This window comes from Haliaeetus albicilla, chromosome 10 (genome assembly GCF_947461875.1).
Source record: "Haliaeetus albicilla chromosome 10, bHalAlb1.1, whole genome shotgun sequence".
NCBI lineage: Eukaryota > Metazoa > Chordata > Aves > Accipitriformes > Accipitridae > Haliaeetus > Haliaeetus albicilla.
Window position 1 is genome coordinate 15,006,200 of NC_091492.1, and position 15,184 is coordinate 15,021,383.

The 15,184-nt window shown below is 35.4% G+C and overlaps 1 protein-coding gene across 3 annotated transcripts in view; it reads right to left on the reverse strand.

The window, feature by feature from the left end:
- The window catches only part of ITFG1 (integrin alpha FG-GAP repeat containing 1), a 99,032-nt gene that overhangs the window by 14,139 nt on the left and 69,709 nt on the right, over positions 1-15,184 (reverse strand). For 2 of the 3 annotated variants that reach the window (XR_011326519.1, XM_069793601.1), the window contains exons 11-14: positions 13,795-13,945; positions 13,205-13,313; positions 9,298-9,341; positions 7,328-7,406 (exon numbers count right to left, since the gene is read on the reverse strand). Coding sequence is in view for 2 of the 3 variants with exons in the window: in XM_069793601.1 (XP_069649702.1) it covers positions 7,328-7,406; positions 9,298-9,341; positions 13,205-13,313; positions 13,795-13,945 (383 nt within the window). In the remaining variant the exon portion in view is untranslated. The remainder of the gene's footprint in view (positions 1-7,327; positions 7,407-9,297; positions 9,342-13,204; positions 13,314-13,794; positions 13,946-15,184) is intronic. The other variant, XM_069793602.1, reaches the window with a different exon arrangement.

Below are 15,184 nucleotides of genomic sequence, written 5' to 3' on the forward strand. Positions count from 1 at the left end.
TGTCTGGTACATATTGCAATGTTTATGTTTAAATTCATTACTATAATAGCTGCTAGACATTTGTGTTCACCTCACAATCCAATTTAGTTAAACAGCATGAGAACTCAATGCAACAACAGGGAAGAGTAAGCAGATTTCAGAAAACCAGAAGGGCACTACTTAACAGCCTGTGAAAGGTCATTCTGCCATGGAAGGTTTAAAACAAAACAAACCCAAACCAGCAAAATGAAAGAGCTCTGAAATGAGAATTGCAAAGGCTATCAGTCCACACAGCTTCAGTCACACAGCTGCTTAAACAAATTATGAGTTGATCCATATGAGCAGTTCAATGAATCTATTCATATGATAATATTATGCCTATGTATAGATATTGATCTTTGAGTAAACCTTAAACATTTACTGTTCTGTTATTCCTGGCCCACAAGATTAGTATTTTTGGTAGGTACAAACTGCAACTTTGACCCTATTTATTTCAAACTGTAAGTCTACTGACATATTTTTACTTTAAGAAAGAAAATTAAGACATCCATAGAACAGGCTGAAATATGGAAGATATTCTCCCATTTTAAGTGGAAGTGAAAACATGAAACTATACATCAACCTGAAGCTCTAGCCAGGTTGGGCCTGGCTTGCACAATCACAAGGGTTCATCTGGTACATACAAGACGTGGTACATCAAAAAAGAAAAAAAAATAAATTTGGGGTGTGCCACACACTGTACAGAATAACAAGCCCTCCCTCCCCCATAGGTGTTCTTATCACAAAAATGGCAAGAGGGAGCTGCAAGCCTTTTTGCCTCAGCTGTCTGGCTGGTCAACACACTAAGGAGTCAGCCAGTACTGCTGCATTTATTGCAATGCATAGCTACTAGTCTTATCCTTCTGTCTGCAGACAGGCAGACTTCAAGGCCAGAAATTCATACAAAGAAGAGAAAGAAAAAGGTATCTGAGGGTTCAGATGTTACACAGAAGAGGGAGAAAGCAAGCAGGAAGACAAAAATTGGGTTGTAGGTGAAAGGGGAAGGGCTATCAGAAGGAAAAACGGAGTAAAAAGATGCTGATGGCTAAAGGCAGCCTGATGTTCATAGTATGAAGTCCCTACAGGACTACACAGTCATTTGACTTGTTCAGCCCTTGACAAGGCAACATTGCAATAACAAATTTAAAATGCCTGTCTTGTGCTGGTGCTACAATATGAAACTGTCCTTGTGCAGTTTCTGAAAACATTTCAGTAAATTAACAGCTGCTCCATATTAAATTTAAAGTATCTGATCATATTTATGTTGTTCTGGGTCCACAAGGACATTAGTTCTAAGAAAATCAGTTTGTGTTACTGGTAATAAACAAAACCAAACATATCAAGTAGGTAGCCTTCTCACGAAAACACAAAGGATCACTACTGGGACCTACTTCAGCTAGCAAAAATGACATGCCTGCATTTTAGCCAAGGTCGGAACTGTTAACAAATAGAGCCATATAGTTGTAATCTGCAGTAATCTAACTAGCACCAGTCACTAAGCAAAATGCTATTCAAAACCAAAGAGATTTAGTAGGGCTACTATTTCATTATCAACAATGATTTTTCTAGGATGCTGAAGTTTAAACAAAAAAACCACAACAAAAAACCAAGAAAGCCCAGCAGCTTGCATTTGGTTAGCTTTACTAAATTCACCTCATGTATCCTCCCCGCACCCCAAGAACAGTTTTTATTTACTCTGTGCTCTACTTTAGATATAATACCCTAGTTATTATACTCTTAATTTATGCTATGCATTGTTGCTTACAGGATGTGACTGAAAAACACCATGTCAGAATAATACCAGAAATTTCTTAGAAGCCAATAACAGCCTGGAAATTCAGATATAGAGCTGAAAATCCAGGCTGACATTCATACTTAACTATGGGTTCTCCTTAAAAATAACATATGCAAAAGAAACGGGGAGTGGAAAAGGCAGATCACAGGGAATGGATGAGAAAGCATGATTTAAATTTGAGTTTGCATACTTCTCCCAGATTTACACCTGGACCTGATCTGATCTCAAGCATAAAATTCTTTAAATATTTGAAGAAGCTGTTGCAATTAAATTTCCTCTCAGAGAGAGAAGGTCTGTGGAGATATTAACTGCAGATGTAAGACCCAGTACTTCTCCACTCTAATGCTCATTTTGGCAATTGCTATTCCTTGTAGCTAATTTAGCAGTATTTCTTGTTGGAAGATTACAAGTGAATTGAGCAATGTGAAAGTAAAAGCACAGAATATGCACTAATTATTATTCTGCTATCTTTTAACAACATCCTGGAATGTTAATAGGAGAGAGAATAATTCTAACAATGTTTAAAAAAAACCGCTTGTAATTATGCAAATTTCTTGTAGTTAAGGCTTGGCAGATCAAAGAACCTTAAAATGAATTAGATAAGGACAGCCGTATGTGCCTTTTTATTTTACTCTTTGCATGAATATTGCATACATGAAAGATACCATAATTCAGAACTAAAGACCTGCAGAATTAGGAAGATCAGAAGCAGAATGGTGGACATTTCTTTGAGTACTATATGATTTACTTTAGCCCAGCGCTGGAAGGATAACTTAAAGTGACTGGATAGTTTGGTTTCAGCGGTCCAGCCAATAACCATTCTCCTGCTAAGACCAGTGGTAAAGACAACAAATAGCATCAGCTGACTTGGGGGGCAAGGGGGAGGAATGGTGAGCATTGTTTTTATTAGAAAAAGAACTATGTTGTTACTCATGTTACTTCTTGGGAAAGAGATGAATTATTTTAAAAATATGATTACAAAATATCAGATTATCTCATTATTGCTTTCATATAATTAAAAGCTTCAGATATGGATTGTTCCATAATATTATATAAGGCATGCAAATAAGTTGATGAAAATTATTTTTAAAATGGTATATTGATGCCATACTTTTAAAAGCTTAATGTGGAAAAGATGTTTTGTAGGTTTATATGTGGCCTAAAAATGCCATGTGGGTTTGGTAGTGCCTACCAGTACACATATATAGAAGTGTTGCTTGAGGTATTTCTTGACAGTCAAATAGAATACAATTCTGATGTAACAGACTGTTTTTCAAGATAATAACCTGTAGGCCAGTAATTCTAGTTAGAACATTTACTTTATTTTACCAGTAGGACTTGTAAAAGAAGAAAGTTTAGCTAGACACTTAATATAATAGCTTCAGAAAACGTGACTTAGGTTCTTGCAGGAATTATACAGACTCAAAAAAATCTATTAACATATTACAGTTGAGAAACTGATCAAAGACAGTATTAGAAAATTCCATGTAGCAATACTGCTAGGGTCATAATGCACTTGGAATTCATTACTGTTATTTCATAATGCCAAAACAGAAAAGGAATTCATCATGATTGGACTCTGTTAGGTTTTTATTATTGTAAATACAGTAGCAGTGAAGATGAATGGTACTATAGCAGTATTAAATCATATTTGATAGCTGTTTCTTAAAGTAAATTGCAAAAACATTGCATTTCTAAAAGCACTGCCCCCCCCCAAAAAAACCCAAACCCACAAACAACCAAACCCTAAAAATAACGTTTAAGAAAAATGTATTTGTTTTTGTTCTTGGAAGAGAGAACCAGGAAAAAAATTAAGAAAACGATACATGAAATAGCTTAAAATTTGGACCTAGCTTTATTCCCCACAGATATAAGGAATTTGTAAGCTATGTGCATTTTTCCATGACACAGAAGTCTGTAGGTGGAAGAACATCTTTATTTTGCCACTAGGTTATTTTATAAGCTTGCTTAAGTAGTAAGTGCCAAAGGGTCAAACATACACAAAACAACCCCATCTAAACTTGTATTTTCTCAAAGTGGGGTTTAGAATCAGTTTACACTGCTGTGAATTAACCTTTTAATAGATATTCTGCACTCAAGATCCCACAAATCCATTATGTTGTTATCTTCTGATTAAAATTATGTCAATTTATAAAAATAAAATTTACTTTAAAAAGCAGCATGTAATACATCAGATATGCCAAGTTTCAGTCCTCTACAGTTACTATTTATGACATCCCAAATATAAAATATTTTTAAGAATCTAATAATATAGATTCTGCTAACTGTTAGACATGATTTTTTAAGTGCATTGTATGAGTTCACTTAGAACATCAGATTTCTGAGATTGTGTTCATTACAAATAAGTTGCAAGAGTTAAAGACTTCCCTGACTACATGAACATTTAACCTAAATGAGTATAAGTAGATCTAAGCAAAGGTTATGTTGGTTTTTTGATTTATAGCCATTTTATAGCACTTCCCTAAGGAAGAAAAAAGGGTTGGTTTCACGATTTTACTAATGTGTTTCTTTTCTTAGGCAAAACCCATCTTTTTTGTTACTTAGACAAACAGTTATGCATCAGTACTCCTGATTCTCTGATAATAAGACTGTGCATAAGTATCTATTCACAAGTCATAGGGCCAAAGGAACTATGAATCTGTGTTTTCATTAAGTTAGCTAATATTCATACAAGTGCACCAAATTTAGGCAGGCCTGCATTAAGTCCCAGTGAGCCTGAAGGAATAAATACATTACACTACTTTAAACCCACCTATTCCTTCATTTAGATGCATGTTCACCCAATGAATGCACTCAACTAACTTTCAGTGGCAGGCTGGAAAGAAATTTTGTAATATAGAAATTATAGTAATTTCCAGTAACTCTGACAGCAGCTCTCAGGAAGAAGCTTTATCAATAGGTCCATATTCCGAGAAGATAGGCCCAAAGAACACAGGGGCAGTGATGAACTGCAAGTAGCTTAGTTAACAGCATAGGGAGGGATTAGTGAACTCCAATCTTTATTACGTAAGTTTGTAAAAGTAAAAGAGTTTTTACTCTTTTCTAAGATAGGAAGTGCATTCCAAACTGTTTATACTTCTGTTGTTTTGAAAAACAAGTACTCATATATCTTTTAAAAAAACGAATAGGTACAACAAAATTGCTTGTATTTTAACAGTGTATGTCTTAGTGGTATCCTATCAGAAACTCAACTCTAAAGCCAATATGCAACATGGAAGCAAAAAGAGGACAAAACCCCAAGATATCTGGTCATCAAGAAGAACAGAACAGAAAAGGCACTCCAATGTGGATTTAAGTAATATGGATAACACAGTAGGAATCTCTAGAAATCCGTCCTGAGGCAAAATACCTTCAAAAACAGGACAGAAGCTGTGAAACTAAGGATGTCTGTATTTGTATGAATATGAATCCCGCATGTCTTTGCAAGAAGCCCTACTTCCTGTATAGAACCTGCAGTGTCTTTTAGCCTCATCTTCTATTTCCCCATAAACCCTCCACAGTACACTAAACTTTTTTCTGCTATGCTCCATCGTTACTGCTTGGGCAAGAACATTTCAGGCTATGGCTAATTGCAACTGCACGCATGCTGACCATATGGCCAGCCTAAGGACAAAACCAGACCAAATAATTGTTGATCTGTAACTAAAGTCTTTTCCTCATATGGAATTCTATCTTCTACTGAACTACTGATTTTTACAGAACTGGTAAGAGTTTTATTTGAGGCATGTATGCTCCAGTTAAAATTGGCTTAAGTAAGCTAGTGGATTCAAAAGTTATTAGGGACCACAACTAACCAAAAAGACAGCATACTGAAGTAGGTTTCCCATCCACAGTAATCCAAGGCTTTTGAGGGACAAGGAGTAAGATCCTGTGTAGGCCTTTACCAGTATTTTCTGATATGGTTAACAAGATAGGCTGTACTGTGACTTGGCTCTGACAAAGCTTGCAATCCTTCATCTTGGTAATTGGCAACAATGAGATCTGCCAGTTGTTACCCAACCAGAACTGGCTGCCTAAGGGCATGGGTCGGATAGTCTAACAGAGTGTAACTAAAAACCTCTAAACTCATCATGGGGTTTTAAGTGTTTCGAACTAAATATGTAAGCTCTTTTTAAATTTAGCTTATGAAGAAAACCTTCAGAGCAATGAAACTGAGTATACAACTAACAGGATGATTAGTTTGTTAAAATGAGTCTGTGCAACAATTAGAAAGAATACTCTGCATTTTCATGTTAGCATTAATTATTAGTTTAATTAAAATGTAGACTAATACTTTCAAAGCTTTCAAACCCATATCTAAGCATGTACGAATACAGAAGTGCTACAGAATACCAGGATACATTTATTGCAGCTATCTGGCTCATATTTCAGGACATCTTTCTCTATTTTTTTAGGGTGGAATTGACAGTCCTGAGCACAGTATTCAAGGTTAGAGCATTATCACTGATCTAGGGCCTTAACATGTCAGCATTTTTTCCCCTTTAAATTAGTGTTATACTATGGGAAACTTTTTTTTTTAATCTGAGTTTAATTTGAAATAAAACTTGAGTGACAGATGCAGATGACTGCCACCACTGGGATGGAGTCAGAATGGCTCAACTTATAGACGTGCATACTCTGATCATGTTTTTACTTGTGAGTTTGGATTTTCTGCCTAAGCAAAAAGTGAGTCCATTATGGTCATAACATTAACAGTCATAAGTTAGACTAATAGACCACTTAGTACAGTCACCTGTGTCTTGTAGGAGCCACTAGTACAGGATATTCTAACATTAGGCACTGCTTGGACTGTGGCCTAATGGATTATTCTTTTTTTTGTCTACTTTGTTTTTGGACTCATGTAAACTGTGGCATCTGCAACATCTCATGCAATTAAACCTCTAGTTAAGCTACAAGTTGCATGAAGCACTGCTTTTTTCCATTTATTTTGACCCTGTTACCTAATGATCCTTTGAGAACTTGTAGTTCTTCTAGTATGTGAAAGGATGCAGCCATTCCCTCTCTATCTTCCTCATGATTTTATAGATGCCTGTTAGCCTGCCAGATGTCGTGAACAACTCCAGAAAAATACATCCTGTTTTTACTGAATATTATGTTGATCCTTCTTCATGTGGCTACAAGATTCTATTCAGGTATTTCAAAGCCACTGTTGTTTCTTAATATATAATTGCTAAGGAAACGGTAGAAAAAGTAAATCATTAGAAGCTTATGCTGTTTCACAAACTGATGATATTGTACCCAATGATTTTTCAGACTGGGCCAGATATAGCCAAGTGTTCAAACACAATTTGCATGGGACAGAAGAAAAGAAAAAAGAGTGCAGCTACAATGTTTGTAATAAATATGCAATCTGTAAAGAAAGAAGAGAAAGGTAGGGGTCTTTGGCCTTGTAAACTGAAGACACTATTCAAAACCAGTCCCACTTGTTAGGTTGCTGAGAAGTATATACAGACAGACCATGCCATGTGTATTCTCATTGTGGGGTTATCTTACCTGACCCATTTTTCAGGTATCCATTTGCATCTACAGTAGTGTACATGATGTAAGGACCAGGCTGATTAACACCAAAAGGCTACAAGGCGGGGGGAAAAGCACACAAAATTTTAGGAACAGACAAAGCTATATTAATAAAACAGTAAACCAAAGAAAAATGTTTCTAGATTAATGATTTCCTTTTGGTATGGATAATTTAAAAATCTTGCAACCTTTTTGGTCATAGCATTATGTGGAAATTGATTTTAAAAATAAAGCTAATTGGTTGCCTAAGTGATGTTTAGCTACTCACGAAGAAAACAATACTATTCAGTCCTCTGGCAAAAGGTTTAATGTTTCCTTGGAAGTTACAAGCAAAATAAAAACATAAAAATTCAAAGTTCTGAAAAAGCAGAACTCATTTGATATTGTCTGAGAGAATGCACTATCTTGATGGTCCTTCTGAATTGAGAAATACTACAGAAATTCAAAATTTTGTTATCATTATTTAGTGGTGTTTTATTTAATTCATGTAAGTGGTTGAGTAGTTACTTGTTGAGTACCAATATGTATTTTAAGCAAATTCTCTTGGGGGAGAAAATGTACTTAAACATCAAAGTACAGTTATGGGGGAAAAAGTTAAATTAAAAAAAAAAAAAAAAAAAATTCAAAGCGACTTGTGGATTACCAAAGGATGAACTGTAATAAATGCACCTAAGAAGGGGGGAGAACAATTATCCACTATGGTGGGGAAGGGAGAGGAGGGGGGACAACTGTAAGAACAGATTTTAAAGAAAATTTTCCTTTTTTTTTTAGTGCTGAATTCAAGCTGATATTAGGGCACCAAATCCAGTAAAGATCTTTCAAATGAGTTGCAGAAAGAACACTAAAAGAAGAGATGATGACAAATTTCACACCATGCCTCAAAAAATTATAAGTTCTAAACCATAAGAATAACTGATGAGAGATGGGATCAAAGCCTGAAAAATAATAGATGATTAGAATGAAGAGTAAGGAGACCACAAAGATGATGATAATGCAGGTCTACGAAAGATGAGTAAATAAGGTGAAAATCTGATTTATTTATTTTTTTTTGTGCTAAGAAGCTGTATTTTGGCATAATGTACTTTATGTTACTTTCTGACAGAGAACTTCTATTACAGTGGAGGCAATGATCTTGATAATGATACATTCACCAACATCTGTTGGGAGGATTTGCTTTTTAAACCCTCTCTTTAGTTTTGTAATTAAGCTAATAATACTATCAACTCCCCTTATTATTTTATATCAGAAATTAAACCCTATGTCTTCAAATATGCTTGAAGAAAAAGTTGGTCCCATTTGAAGCAGTTTTTATACTTTCAAGTCAAAACTAAATTTCATATTTTTGCAGAGCTAAAGCGCTAATGCTAGCTTTGATTCCTCTAAGTTCTTTTAGGCCAACTTTCACATGAACATTGCTAAACAATTTGCTAATTGAAAGTTTGGTGGGTGAGTTTCAGGGTCTCTGGAGATGATTAAAATAATTGAAATAAATCAGCACATGTGTATGTAGCTATCTGCAGAATCATGAAAATGAAGTATATTACCTTCCCTTCTCTCCTTCATTGTACCCACGTACTGTATTTTAGTCCAGAAGTGGCTATATGGCTGTATCTGTCCCATAATCAGTTTTGCCTGGCCTTTCTGGCTGCCCAGAACAAGACTTGGCCCACTACACAGTTTGGGCATCCAGCTGTATTACACAAATTTTTCTTATATCTGGTATATCCCAGCCTCTGTGATGCTGGGTAACAAAGCTCACTGCAGAATCAGTCAACTGATTTCATCTCTGAGCAGGCAGCTGGCAAAATGCAGAAGTTGGCCAGTCATAACTTGGATTATGCATTCTTCCAGTCAAAAACTGTCTTAATATGTGGAGAGGTTTTGGTATAATTAGACCTTACCTTATTTTTAGCTAAATAGTAATGCAAAGTTATAGTTACACTTACTGTTATTTTCCGCGGACAGTCATTAGAACAGAGGCCACTGAGAACTGCAAAAAACAAAAAGTGAGCTTGTAGTTTTTATGTTAACAAGCCATCTTACAAGCACTACTTCTGAACTCTGTTAAAGTATAGTAATAGTGTCATGTATCCATTAAAACACAAAAAAAAGTCTTCTATATGACTTACGTTAATGTATAAAAAAAAATCCCTAATCTGCTTGAAGCATACTTCTTTGCATAAATTAATCAGCTAGTCACTGTTTTATCATACCTCACTGGTTAACCAGCTTCAAAAGGAGATATATGTCAGTTAAAAAATTCCAAATTAAAACATTTTAAAAATAGTGGACTGTACATTTTATTCATTGTTCTTAATTTCTAACCTTTTAAAAATATTGGCAGAGATTCAGCTTTACTGTTTTAACTGGTAAAAAGGTAGGTAAAGAAAGGCCTTTCCTTCTATACAAAGGATAGTTTTACAACTTGATTTAAAGCAATTCACAAAAGCTGTAACAAACAAAAATCCCATTACCTATATATTATATGAATTCAAAAGTATTATAAGCAGATGTGTATAATGCTACTTAATATCTAAAGCCTGTGACAGTTGTTCAATTGCTTGTTTAAAACTGTTAGTTTTAAAAATCAGTTAAATTAGAGAAATATTATAAACAATTATAATCACCTAAATGACGGACAATGAAAGCCATCTGTTCTATAACCTAGAATATCCTGCCACATTGAGTATTAGAACATCAGTACTAAAATGTCTTTAAAACAAACAACAAAACACGCACACAAAAATAATCTAAGGTGTCATTCTGATGCAAAATTCAGACTTCAAACAACAACAGTTTGGTTGAGCAGCAGCCCAGTAATGGCTATGAGCAGGGAAGAGGATACAAACCAGGCAGTATCGAAGTCAAGTAAAAGCATAACTTCTCCATGAATTACAGTATCTTGAAGCAAGCGTTGCAGACAGTGAAAATTAAGATTTGGACCAGATGTGAGGGCACATCATCCTAACCACCAGGAGTTTTTTAAAGCATTTTCTGTCTGCTTTAAGGCTCCATAGATTTCAGTGTACAAAACGTTTGGGCACAGTGAAATACTAAAAAGGTGCACATAAAATGTTCATAATGTAATAGTCTGATTAGAAATTATGCCCTACTGGAGTCAGAAATGGCACTGTTCTAGTGAAGGAACATTTCTGATATTTTGTGTGCAAATATTAACAACTGTCATGATTCCCAAGTTATTGTTCTTTGCATGTGATATAGAAATGTTGAAATTTCCAAATACAGAATAATCTAATATTTTTATACAGTCAAAAAAAAAATTATCTGGACAAGTAAGATGAAGGTGTGGCAAAGCAGAATTTGAAGACTATGTATCTACAAATAGACTTTTTAAGCTATAAGCTTATTTTACGTTATACATAGGCATGTAAGTGGAACCAACTCTTCCCATTTTGACGCAAAACGTCACACTGCAATTTGCTGTTCAATTTCTTTACTGGAACAAATAATGTGACAAAGTACATTTGACATTAGTTATAATGAGCAAAACTGTTCTCACTGTCCATACGATGAATAAGCGAACACAATGCATTTATTGATATACTAACTCGCACAAAGCATGTTTTGTTAGAAATACTCTCCCCTATATCACAGTAAAATATTTTTAGACCACTCACTAATTCCCATTTCCTGGGATTTCTATGCAAAAATACTCACACCCTAAAAGGGTGCTAAAAAAAGGCTTGGTCCAATTTTTAAGATAGAGTTACACAGAGGGAATTAAAAAGCACGTTGCAAATTATTCCTTTCCCCATTAATATATCACACAATTATAATTCTAATATGGATTTGTGAAGAGGATTTTCTGCATGCTTGTGTGAATTACACCACCCATATACAGTATTATTTAAAAGAAGGCTTCCACCAACATGACAAATCATTATGGGGTATTATGATGAGAATAAAGCTCAGGCTAAGGAGAAAGCAATAAATGCATTAGCCCGCAGCAGCAGCTATAGTTCTGTTTATCTTATGGCATGCAGAATGTGTGCTTTTGAAGGATTAGATGCATTTAAATAACATGAAGGCAAATACAGTTTTTGAAGGTGAAGCTCTAGTTGTTCCTGTTTAGCTTTGTCCCCATAAGCTCACGTACAGCCTCATTTTTTACATGTTCTCAAAAGATCAGGGAAGACAGACAAGCAATGAGCTCAAAGCTCAATACCTTTGCAGTCAAAGAACATGGTAGGGCATGCAATTTGAAAACCTAATTACTCTCAATTACAAATATCATAATCTAACTCTAGCCTTTTAAACCAAGTCTCTAATTAAATCACACACCCTTGCCATGTTCATTGCCATTCCATGCTTTTATGGTTAAGATGCGTTTTGTGCCACATGGTGCTTTTAGGCTGAAAACACCAAACTGACTCACACACGGAAACAAACTGGCTCTCAGAACAGATCATGTGGCATAAGCAAAATATATACCATGCCAGTCGTCACTGAAATGAAACCAGCCCATTTTGCACTAGATTCTGCATCATTTCCAGATGATATAGAAAAGACCTCCAGTAAAGTAGGCTTGATATGACAAAGGTACAGCAAAAAAAGACAAAAGTCCCTGCTGGAAAGAAAATACTGCAACCACTCAAGGCACAGATGAAAATAAGTGTACTTGGCTATTGTTTCTTGCCCAGGTTTCTGAAAATAGGCAAGATAAAAAGGCAGTCATTGTGGACAAACAAAGCATGTTCCTTCAAGTCAATATTGCTGTTAATTTCTTCTGTTTTCCTTCTCTCTCACTGTGGCATATATATTTATATGTGCAAGGATAATTACATTTTTCCTCAAATTAGTGACTTATGAGCTAATATTCCTCCAAATTTTAAAGAGCATCACACATTTAAAAAAAAATTATCTAAGTTGAATGATAGATATGTGTAGATCTAATGCCATTTTTATATTGACAACATTATGTTATGTGAAAAGGTAGGTGAAGGTATTGTACAAAAGCTTCACAAAAGGGGCCTCGTAAGTTCAGCTAGCCCAACCCTTTCCCTCAAAAACAATTAATTAAATATACTACACAATTTCTTAATCTAGTTGTCAGGACCTCTAATGTTGGTAACTCTGCAGTGTTTCCAGGAATTTATGTTAGTACTTCACAAGCTGTCATTTAGGAAATTATTCTTACTATTTACTCTTTGTAGTCTGTTACTTTATGCTGTGTCCTGCATGGACAAACAGAAAACACTTCCCCCATTGTTATGCATCATTATGGATTGAAGACATGGATCTTCCTTACATTTGTCTTCTAGGCTGAATAACTTGGTTCCAAGTGCTTTTTCCCTGCAGATCATATTTTCAGACACTTGATAATTCTTGTTTTTCCTTCAGAAGCCACCTGAGAAATGAGTTTTTAAAGACCTAGTATCTGTCTTTAGAATTTTGCTAGGATGCAGAAGGAAAGGTCCAGGATGAAAGGAAAGATTTAGCCTGCCTCTATTTAACAAGCGAAATAAGACATGCATTCTTGTAAGAAACATACACACTCAAAAGATGATGAACACTTATTTAAAGGTCACTGCGGTCAACATTGATATTAAAAACTGCTAAAGTGTTGAAAATAGTGGGCAGAATTACTTTGAATTTTAATAAGTACACTAAAACAAAAACAAGAAAAAAACCTCTTGAAATGAAACAAAACCAACTCATCCAAGTTCAGATTCTGCAACAAGAGATTTCTGCAGTTGCTAATATTTTCCACACTGCATTTTTTCTAGAATTATTATATGCAGAGCATTACCATAATGTTATCATATACAAGGCTCAAATATTCACATTCCTCTCAATGTCCCATTTTGACTTGATTATACAGTAAGAACTCACCAATAACTTTAACAAAATAGGCATCTGCTTCAAAGTTATTTTTTAATGTATGGATAGCAAAATCCTTGTTGGAGTAGCCTTTGCTTAGCACAATGATATCCAAGATTCCCTAGAGGGGGAAAAAAAAGTTTACGTTAGAATGCTGATTTACTCTAGGTAACGTCTAAATTTAGCAAACAAATTCCCTTGGAGATACAAAGAAAAAAAATACAATGCGTGCACCAAAATTTACACCTTCACTACTAATTTTATATCTTTCAAATCTTATTAATCTATGGCAATTTAGGACAGAGTGATCCATCCACAGCTAACCAGGACAATGCATGTGGCCTGTGGCTTCCTTCTTGTCACCAAAGAGGGCAGCTCAAATGGAGCATATTGAAGGTCAGCAAACTTTTAGGCAGTGATGGGCTGCTGCTATCTGCTCACCTTCCAGGGAGCATCCCAGGAGTGAATTTCCCAGGCTGAAGGCACTGCCTGCCACGTGCTGTAAAGCCAACATTTCTACAAAGCAGTCTGCCAATGGCACAAAGACAGATACAGCAACGCAGAAAGAGATGCTGTTTGCTGTAGTAAAGAGTTGAACTTACATCTTCATATATGTCAAAGAAGGTTGCTACCACTGCATCCTTGATTTGATTCAGATCCGAGAGCTCCCAAAAAACTTTAAACATGCGACGTACACTCTTGCAGCTTACATTATTACATGGGACATTTTCTAGTAAAAATGCTTGTTGATTGCTGTAAAACATACACGTATATATATATAGAAAACAACTTAATTGCTATAAACAGTCTAAATAATAGACATTACAAAAACATAGTAATCAAATAATTTAAGTCTGCTGAAGTTAAATATAATAAAAACAAAGCTAGCAGCCACTGGATACTTTAAAATCCATAAGCATTTATGTTAACTTTACAGACAGAATTACAACCATTATGTCATGCCTGACTTAAACCAATGAATACACTAAATAAGTTGGTCCAAATCAGCAGCAATTATTTCATTAACCATCCACTCAAAAAACTGAACATATTCTTACTTTATTCTGAAACACGTACAAGTGCACTTATCTGCCATTTTCCTTAACCCCTCCACAGTCCTTCAGCTTAAACACTACTTTAAAAGTTTCCATGCTTTTTCATTATTTCTTGACAACCTCTTCCCACCCCAGCTCCATTAATAAATTTTCTTACACATTGCATGATGTTTTAAACAAATTTAAGATTAAACCAAATCCCTATTGGTATGTTTTCCATTGTTCAAAGCAAAATATAAAACACAACCCCCAACCTACTAGCACAGTAAAAATAAGACAAGACAAACCAAATTGGACATTTGCTGACATATAACAAATATAGACAGAAAGGTAGGCTGCAATACTGAAACAAGAAACAAACCAACCAACCAGAGTACCAGGGAGATAGCAAAATCTCCCTTCTAAAGAATTTAGCTAATACACACCCATTGGTCAGTGGGAGATGTAAGGTTCATATGTGCATGCTGATGTCTAATAGCATTATATGCTGTCTCTGATACTGTAACATTGTCACTCTCACTGGAACTGTGAAAACTTTCAGACTTTACCAACTGGGAGTCTGATTCTTTGGCAGATCTGTATCCTGGGTGCCCGTTAGAATCCATCACTGCCTTGGCAATGGGAACAGATGAAGTTTCCTCCTCTCTTTTTGGGGGCAGAGCCAGGAGATGGAGCAGACAATGTTCTGTAAAGCTAGCTAAATATGTCAGAGCCCAGGGCAAGAACCAAAACCACTTCTTCATTATGACCTTGAACATACAGCTATTTCGGAGGGTGACAGCAAGGATTTTTCTGCATCTTAACAGCATCCAGTACCTCTAGAATGCAGTGACACAAATGCACACACACAAACATTTCTTCTTAGGAAAGTTTTTATTTTTCTTTGTTTCTATGGCATATTTCAGATAATTTGTTACTCGTAAGAATCATATCCCAC